General features: G+C 59.5%; 3 protein-coding genes across 3 annotated transcripts; all 3 read right to left on the bottom strand.

The window, feature by feature from the left end:
* Positions 1 to 1,509: 1,509 nt before the first annotated feature.
* On the bottom strand, positions 1,510 to 2,631 carry LDBPK_270350 (MP44, putative; the record flags this gene model as incomplete). Its single annotated transcript, XM_003861844.1, has 1 exon — positions 1,510 to 2,631. One exon carries the CDS (start codon positions 2,629 to 2,631, stop codon positions 1,510 to 1,512), a length of 1,122 nt encoding a protein of 373 aa, XP_003861892.1.
* A 1,002-nt stretch (positions 2,632 to 3,633) lies between these two features.
* Positions 3,634 to 5,559, bottom strand: LDBPK_270340 (hypothetical protein, conserved; the record flags this gene model as incomplete). Its single annotated transcript, XM_003861843.1, has 1 exon — positions 3,634 to 5,559. The coding sequence occupies one exon, from the start codon at positions 5,557 to 5,559 to the stop codon at positions 3,634 to 3,636; it is 1,926 nt and encodes a 641-aa protein (XP_003861891.1).
* A 1,159-nt stretch (positions 5,560 to 6,718) lies between these two features.
* Positions 6,719 to 8,203, bottom strand: LDBPK_270330 (hypothetical protein, conserved; the record flags this gene model as incomplete). The annotated part of the gene is made up of 1 exon (XM_003861842.1): positions 6,719 to 8,203. One exon carries the CDS (start codon positions 8,201 to 8,203, stop codon positions 6,719 to 6,721), a length of 1,485 nt encoding a protein of 494 aa, XP_003861890.1.
* Positions 8,204 to 9,352: the final 1,149 nt, after the last annotated feature.

Raw genomic sequence — 9,352 nt, 5'->3', positions numbered from 1 at the left:
CTTGCTGGCCGTGTTGACGCGTGGCGATGCGGTCGATTCCCTGCACAAGCCGCTGCGCCACGTGGTGAAGAGCAGTGCCGTCTGCCTGGGATAGCCCGTTCCTGCTGAGGCGCTCAGAGGGCATCTTGCGGATGGCTGGAAGAGCGTCTGTAGGTCGTCCTCCGGTGTGAGGCGAGCCGCGATGGAGCTTGTTCTGCTTGCGGCGAATCCCGTCGCTGAGCGTACCCATGTAACGCTCGGGGTCAACGCCCCCGGGGCTTGGCGGAGGAGGTGGGGGCGATCCCCCCTCCCTTAAGGTGAAGGATTTCGATATGAGAAGGCCGCCCCTCCCTAGACCCCCCGATGGGCCCAGGGAGGATGGGGTACGGCCTGCCACCTGTGCAGTCGTCGGATGATCTATGCAAACATGAGAGAGAGGGTATGCCGGCTGTGCTGCGCCAGCCCGTACACGCGGGCTGTCGTTCGGGTCCAACCAGACGAACTCAACTCGGGTCGGGGCCCCGTCTGGACGAGGAACGTCATCGCCGAAGAGTGGATGCTGGAGTCGCTCGCTGAGGAAGGTGCTTGCGAGGGGAGCAGAGGGTAGAGAGGGGCCGGGTGCAGTAGTGGTGCGCGGAGGTCTCCTGTCCTTCCATGAGACGGCGGGCAGCTGCTCACGGACTGGCTGTGAAAGGCACAGGAGATCGCATCGGCAGAGTGCGATGGGTGGACGGCTGCATTCGCTGCCCAAGGCGAGGCTTCGCCACAGTCTGTGTTCGAGTGAGATGAATGTTTGTGTATGCGTGTGCGTAGTTGATGCCGTTTCCAGGAGTGCCGCACGGCACTCAACGGCGATCACGGGGGGTAGTGCTGCAGGGAGAAGTCGAGAGTGTCTGTGTGTGTATAGGCTCGTGGGTGAAACTTCCGATGACAAGAAGTAATCCCCTGAAGTCGCGAAGTAGGACAGCTGTGCGAGAGAGCCCCTGTGCTTAGCAAAGATCGAAAGTCCGAAAGGGAAGGAACGGAGGCGAGAGATGAGCCCAGGAAAGGACTGTGCAAGCGGAAGGGAGGAGGAGTTGGGAGCGTGCGCTGAAACTTGACGGCCCTTTTGGAAGGGCAGGAGTGCAAGCGCAGTGTATCCGAGCCGTCAGTTCAGACTTCAAAAGCCCACCCACCCACCCAACCCATTTCTCCACTGCCCACTCATCCCACGGTATGCATGAAGCAGTGCAACCGTGTCGAGGTGCCACGGTACATTGGCAGTGGCCCACCACCACACCAAGCCTTTGACGGCGCATCCTCAGCTCACTCAAACGCTTGCATACCGCACAGGAGGGGGCGAGGGCAGAGAGCAGCAAGAAGTACAAGTTGATACTTCTGTGCTTCATTTTTTCTTCCCTTTACTGTAGTGTAGAAACAGTACGGCACATATACGCATGCACAGAGGTAGATACGGCACGGCCTGAAAGATGCGGCGTGTGTGTGTGTGTGACCAAAAAGGCACCGCTGCCACTCGCGCAACGAGACACGTCACCACTGCTCCGCCATCTTGGCAAGCTCCATCGCACGTGCGGCGCTTTCCGCATCGCCAACGACGGTGCACACGGCCGAAGCTGGAAGACTGCTCCGCTCTTGTGCAAGCGGCAGTGGGGCGACGCGATTATCGGAGCTCAGTATCTGATACCGTGGACCTTCAAATATGCGGTAGTTGCACAACGGTCGCATGAAAGACTTAACGCAGCTGTGATCCGGCTCGCAGGTAAGCGCGTGTTGTCGGCGATGAGCCTCCGCGTGCTTTTTCTGGAGCGACATGACAGCGTCTTCCTTGGCGGTGTACTGGGGCTCGACGGGGACAGCATTGAGAGAGAGGGCACATACAGTGCGCGGGGTAAGGCGCAGTTGTGACGGCAACGACATCGGCTCGTTCACCCACACGCGCTTGATGTCCGCCACGATTGGCTCTACGACGTTGTAAATGAGCTCTGCAGGCAAGTTTTCGAGGAGGTGGGTGGACAGCACGTGCAAGATTAGCACGTCGGATGGAGGGAAGAGCGCGTTGTTGTGCGTCAAGTCGGTGGGCTTCGTCCGAGCTGTAAACCAGTACATCTCCGCTACAATAGCGCACAGCATATGGCTTTTCTGCATTCGAGTGAGCGGCGTACCACTGCGTCGGTTAGATGGTTTGGCACCGACAATGTTCTGCATCTCATACCGGTCAAAAGCCGCCGCCAGCGCTTCCTCGCCGACCATGTGAGGCAAACTCTGCACGTACGCCGCATACGGCATGGCAGGGAAGAGCTTCAGCAGCCGAGTGCGGACCTCGGTCAGTAGGACAGACTCTCCAAGGATGGCGAGACGATGAAACTCCGTCGTCGTATTCCACGTGCGCGTGCCCTCCGAATAAAAGAGGAGGCCGTGCAACAGCACGTTGTATCGACGCAAGAACTGCAGTGCGAGCCGTTGGCGGGTGATGCGGCGTGACGTCTTCGAGAAGTGAAACTCCTCCACGAGACGCGAGCGGTTCGTCAGCTCATCATACAGCTGCTTTGCCGGTAGGGGCTGTGTCGGACTGCACAGACGCTCAATGAGCAAACTTCTGAGGGTGTTGCGCAGGTTGGCGTCCAGTGAAAGAGTTGTCTGCGGCGGTGCCATTCTCGCGGCCTGACGCGCGAAGGACGAGCTTCCTGTGCGCGGCGCGACCGAATTTAGCGATGAGGCAGCGCAAGCAGAGGAAGAAATCACCGCGCTTCTACAGATCGAATGCGCTAAGCCAAGCGGCGCTGCGGAAAACCGTCGCAGAGAGCGACATGTCCGCTTCATGGCGTACCCAGGGGGAGGGGGGAGCTACGGTGTACGTTGAGTCGGTATTACCTCGTCTTATCTCCCTCTTCGCTATGGATGTCGCGCTGTGATGGCACACGCCCCGTCCACCAGCACTCGGCTCTATCCGCGCCTAATGAGCGTGTCTGTGGGTGAGTGCAGACGTCGTCAGCCTGATGTGCGTGGTAGCGCGCACATGACAGTAGCAGAGCCACAGCATCATCCACGAAAATTTTTTGGGCAAAGAAAAGGCGCAGAGGAACACGAGCAAGCAAACTGAAAGAAACATTCGTGCGGGTGAGGCGAGTCCACGAAATCAAGACGGTTGCCGCACCTCCGACCGCGACAGCGAGCGAGAGCATAAGCGGTAGCCCACAGCTCGCTCATGCGACGCTAGCACGAAAAAAGGGGGCAGGTGCCCCAGTACAGCGCCGACGTTGCAGGAAAAGGGCACCTCTTCGGGGCAGGTGGGACCCAAAGAAGGAAGGAGTGGTGACAGCAACGCCCACCAGTGATAAACGGGCCGCAGTTGCATGATTCAATGCACACCTCTATTCGCATGTACTTGGTGTGTCGTCTGATCGCGTGTTTGGTGGAGTCGCACCAGCGCGGATTGAATTGTGTTTTTTTTTTCGTGTGAGAATGTACAAGCAAGAGCAAGGCGCGTTAAAAAGAAAACAAAGAAAAAGCGTAGGCAACACAATATCGTACATCGAAGACACACACGCACAAGAGCACGCCGCATTGGTGCGACGGAGGAAGCACCGGTGGTCGGCACGCGCATGTGCAAAAGTGGGATGAGAAGCCGCATTCAGTGTCTGCGGAGAGCGCAGTTTAGATATCCACCAGCTCCTCGGGGCTCCGACGATAAAGCAGCACAGAGGTGCGAAAGCGGCGCAACATCGCGTCCAGTGGGACTGTGGTGCCTTCGGTGGCAGAAACATCGATGACAGGTCGCTGACTTGCGAGGGAGACGTACGTGTAGACCTCCTCGCCCAGAGCCGCGTCAAGCCGTTGCAGGACGCGAGTTGCCTTGGCGAGGGAAGCACTGTTTCGTTTCTCGTCGCTTTCATCGCGGATGCCCTCGACCACGCGCAGCGTGAAGGCCTCCACTTCCTGCAACCACTGCTGCTTGAACAGCGTCACAAAGTAAGAGTCCTCGGAGAGCACACGGTCCAGTTCAACCTCCCCCGCCTCGTTTCTACTGCGAAAAACGGTGAAGCGCAGATGGAGCATGTTGGCCAACGACTTCTCCGGGCAAACCGCGCGCACCTCAACAAAGAAGGCGTCGAACGCCATCTTGTTGTGAAGCGTAGCGGCGGATGTCGCGGTGGAGAGGCGCAGCTGCGCGATGCGGCGCCGACACATGCGCACGAGCTCCTCCGGAAGAAAACCCCTTAGAACGGCGAGCAGGGCGCGGCAATCGGGGTGATGAATATTGTGCTGGCACGTGTCCAGTAGGTTGACACCAAGTGCTTTTGCCTCTGTGGGGTTGCCTGCCTGCGTTTGCAGCCACTCGAGAAAAAACTGCGGCAGCCGTGATGATTCAGGAGCTTTTGCCCGCGCCGTCCACATAGACTCCATCAGCTGGAGGGTCACCGGTAAGGAGAGGTGACGATGCTTGACAGGCACCGTAGCACAGAGGAAGCCCATGGCTTCCGAAGGGTTGCGGCCCGGCGGGACAATGACATCCGTCGACTCCACCTCGGCTTCGCCGACACCCTCTCGCTGCAGCCACTCTCTTATAACAGGAAGCGCAGCATCCACGGAGCTTCTCGCCGCCGGAAATTCTCTCGCGACGGTGTCGCCGCTCGCCGGATTCGGCTGAGACTTAAGGTGCAACGCTACATCACCCATGGAGAATGCCCCTGCGGGGGCAACCGTATCCTTTTTCGGGACCATGGCTAGCTGCATCTCCAGGGCGTCGATGCGCGCAAGAATACGAGTGACAAAATGCTTTGAATAGGTTCCAGCCGTCGCGTCGCCGCCTTCGCAAGGAATCCGATTGGCGCACAGCGACGTTCCGCGCAGGGCAACCGCTGCCGCACCAGTGGCGGGCAGGTGCTCGAGGCCCTCTATCTGCGCGTACGTCTGCCGTCTCAGCGCTTCCTCAAGCTCCGCTACTTGCTCCTTCAGCACGGTGATGCGCGCCTCCTGCAGCTGACTCTCCTTCTCCATCTTGCGCGTCGCTTCACGCGCCGCAGCTGTGCGGGCGCTCTCCTCAATCATCGCATGCGACAGCAGCTTCACTTGCTGCTGCGCCTCCATGTGCGTTTTGTGTTTCTGCTCCATCTCCAAGGTCAGCAAGGAGTTCGCGTGCTCAGCTGCTGTGACCTGATCGCGCATGGCATGCACGAGCTCCTGCGCGGCGCTGAGCTGCGCCTTTTGGTTGCTGATTGTCGCATTCATCGACTCCTTCAGCTGAATGATCTCCATGGCGTGCAGCTCCCGATCCGTTTGGCTCTCCAGGTACTCCACCTGCATCCGCTTTACCTTCTCCGACATCTCGTTCAGCGCCGCGTCGTACTCATCGCGAATGATGGAGAGAATGCCCTTGTACTCGGAGAAGTGGTTCACAAACGTGCTGAACACCTCCCGGAAGATGTGCAGGCAGTCCGCTCGAGAGCACAGAGGGTGCTCGCGTAGGTACTGCTGATGCTCGCGGCGGATGAACGCCTCCAGTTGCAACGCGAATGGTGCCTTTGAATTAAGCGCCGCCTGGCGACGACGCTGACGCGATGACGTCACGGCGGGCCACATCTGCACCGGACCGGTGGCAGCGTCGCTCGACACCAACTGGCGGGCGAGAGGAGCAGGAAGCTGCGCAAAAGGAAGCGATGCCCTCTGCGTCTGTACTGGTAAGTGCGGAGCCGCTACTGTAGCGAGGGCACGGTCGAGAGGGGCGAGATGATACGCCCCGCGATCCAGCGACGGCGCGGATTGACCTTGTTGCCGGTGACGCCCTCGCGGCACAGCAGTGCCAGCTTTCGCAGACCTTCCTACATGCTGCACGGAGGGACGAGGCGGCTCGCTGGGATCGAGCATTGCTACAGCTGCGGTAGCCGCTTTCCTTTGGCGTAACCTTAATGCACGCGCGTCTCCTCACGGCGCCGTAGCGCCAGGGAGCTCCGACGCTGCTTGGCCAGGAAGCGCCCGGTATAGAGCCTCTTGCGACTGCGCCTCCTCTGGTGTGGTGATTCAACAGCAACATTCATGGGTATGGTGATGGCGCACGGCGGAGAAGGGTTGAGTGCAAAACGCACGCGATGCAACATCGTACACACCGTAAGGAGGGCAGAGGAGGTGCGTGAGACGGAGGAAGAGATGCACGTAAGCAAAAAGATGTGAACGAGGTCACCGCGTTCGCACTAGTCATCGGGTTGGTCCACCACTCGTTGCGTGCTACAGAGAAGCAATGCTTACTAGACACCAACCGCAGCGCGATGCCATACACCGTAACGTGACGAGTACGGAGGCCCATCACATTCACTGGCTGGTGCACGGGTGCAGGCACGATAGAAGTAAGAGCACAAGCCTACACGAGCATGCGCATGTACGCATGAGGCTCCGCTTGACACGAGCACGTGCACAGTGTACTGGCGCGAAAGCAGTCGAGGAATCCTCCTCCTGTAAAGACAGGGCACATACGTACTCATCGGAGATTTGAGGGGACACCAAGCAGTACTCCTCTCGGCCCCTCACGGCTGCCCCCCCCCTCCCCATTCTTTGCAGCCTTCACGCCCCTCGCAGCGATGCAGCGGCCCAAGGGCGACGCGATCGAGGAGGATGACGAAACGAGATGAAAGGAGGGGTGGAATGAGGGGGTGCTGAGAGAAAAAGAAGTCACTCGCCACCTTTCCGTTTTTTTTTTGGTGCAGGGATCCGTGAGCGGCACAGATCTGTTGCGGATGTATGCTGTTCAAAACACCGCTGGGCAGAACTTCCTACGCTTGTTCTTGATGTAGTTTTTCGAGATGCGACGCGTGCCAAATGCCATGCGCCTCGATGGCCGCCTATTTCGGGGGTGGCCTCCGCGCGGTGTGGCAGCAGGGCTTCGCCATGTTTTGAACTCGGGTGGCACGAAGCGTTCCGGCTCTGCGTTGTCGACTGAGATCGGCTTCACTTTAACGTCGTACATTTTCTGGAACAGCGCCCCAACTGGTCGACGACTTGTCTGCGACGCAGCTACCGTGTGACGGTGGGCAACGTGAATCGTTCTAACGGCGTCCCACAGATCGGGAGAAAGGGTGGGTTGGGCGGTGTCGTGCTCAAATAAGCGGCGAAGCAGTAGAAGCTCCTGGGGGTGGCGCCGCAGGTACCCGTGGATGCCGCGTGCCTGCAGTATCTTGCCGCTGAGATGCAGCGTGAGACGTCGGCGTGCATCGCGCACAGCGGCCGATTCCTCGTACGTCAACGGGTCCACCACTCGCTCCTCGATGAGCGTAGCGTGAGCTAGGGCCTTAATGAAAAAGCCCGCGGAAGATTGGGTGCAGTATCGACTGACAAGGTCGGTTAAGCTGTCCAGTGTGCCGGCGTGCAGTACACCCACCACGGCGAGGGCCTCCAGCACATCCAAGAACCACTGTGCCTCGTGGGTGTCTCGCGCATCCGAAGGGGTGAGCAACGCCCCTGTCGCAACCGGTGCAGGTAAATCGTCCTCCACTTCGAACGGGCCGGGTGCTGCTCTCGCAAAGGTGTCGCACAGGCGTCGGAGTTGTAGCTCCACTTCACCGCACAGAACATCGATCAAATTAGGTTGGTGTCGCAGAGTCTCCTCATCGGGCACGTCTGTTGTCTGGTAAAACTCCTTTGTCGTCATCCGCTCTGTTACCTCGCTGCTGTGATGCGCTACCTCGGCGACGCTGAAGAACATGTGGTTCACTGCGCTCAGCCCGCGGTACGTGCTCCGCAGCCCATCTAAACTCGCGTAGGGGATTAACTCTACGCAGCGGCCAAGCGCCACTGCCGTCATCTGCGGGTCGTTGAGAAACCGCTGCTCAGCCATTACTTGAAAGGCGCTACTCGTGTACGCGGACAGCTCGGACAGTGAATAACACCCCCTCGCCTTGGAGGACTCCACAGAAACGTCATCGTCAGTGGGTGAGGGGGCTTTGAAAACAGTCCACAGGCACCTCAGCATCACATCCTCGTACCGAATCGAACGTGCAGCGAGGGCATGCAGTAGTTGAACCTGCTGATGCAGTGAAAGCTCTCCCCTACCGATCGCAGGAAGAAGAGCTGCTGTTAAGCTTGCCACATCCCCAGCTGAGGTCATTGGGTTGAGACATTTCTGGTAGAGCCCGACAGACGAGCTAGCGCTCGCCTCCAGCACAGCGGGCGGAGGCGCCGCGCCAGTCATTGCACCGCTGCTGCGCGCGTACACCAAACGAATACAGCGCCGCATCACCTTTGCTCAGAGCGCCCGCCGAGCGCTCGCACCAGGCAACTGTGCTGAGAAGGCGCCAAGCACTGCTCTTTTTTTTTTTCAGTGCGAGTCAAGCCGACATGGGGATCAGCGGCAGTTATATATAAGGAAATCGGAAAACACAAGAGGATAAAGAGACTCGGAAAGAAGAGTGCGGCGGGATCATGAAGATCGGCCGTGTTTGCATGCGGTTAGTGATCTCAAAAATCAGTGACCTCTTCGCCAGTGCTTGAAGCGCAGGCGACATCCAAGTTCGAATAGAAGGCGCAGCAAGGAGCCCAGTAATACTCCAAGAGTACGGCACGCACTCCAAGTATAAATTGCCAATGGCTTCTGCCCACTGGCAGTCGCCAGTAAAACTTCGAAGTATGCTTCTGAACGTCTAGACGACGAAACGCCTGCACATCGGCCCTTGCTGGGGGACCGCTGGCCAAAGGGGAAAAACGGCAAGGCGTGGCTCCGTTTCGTTCGTCTCCTTTGAAACGGCACACAAAGCCGAGCGCCAGACGCGTGAGGAAGGGAGAGGAAGGCAGCAGAGCAGACCGCCACGACGCGCACCGCACACACACAAGAAACGCGTTGGACGTAAAAGGGAAAAAAAGAAGAGAGTGCAGAACGAGCCAGCAGAGATTTTGTTTCTCCAACGCGTCCGTTCCCCGCCACCTTGACCGGTGCCAAACCCCACGCTGCCCCGGCCCTGTCACGGGCACATCGCGTGGTGCCAAGCAGCCCTGCACACACACGCCCTACAGCAACGCGCCGGCTCAGCCATCCGAGCACGGCCCCTGCCTCATACTCCACACCACCGCCGCGCTCTGCAGGTCGCCGCACACCCGCACCCGTCACGCCGGCGCCCACCTGCTGTGCATCCCCGTAGGGGTGGCACACAGGCCCCCCCCCCTCCCCCCGCACCAGCAACGGCAGTCGGGGCCGGGTGCAATGCGTTCCAGCCACGCCGACACCCTGCCTACCACATGGACGGCACAAGCGTGTTCGCTGTCGCGGGCCACCCCGACGCAACGCCACCCAGGGCCCCACCGCCGACACATCAGTGTGGCCATGCATCGCACAGACCCCCCCCCCCCCCCCCCCCACCCCCAACGCCCACCCCGCTCACCCACCCAATAG

The sequence above is a fragment of the Leishmania donovani genome, chromosome 27, assembly GCF_000227135.1.
Source record: "Leishmania donovani BPK282A1 complete genome, chromosome 27".
Classification (NCBI taxonomy): Eukaryota; Euglenozoa; class Kinetoplastea; order Trypanosomatida; family Trypanosomatidae; genus Leishmania; species Leishmania donovani.
This window is presented reverse-complemented; position numbering and strand designations above follow the sequence as displayed.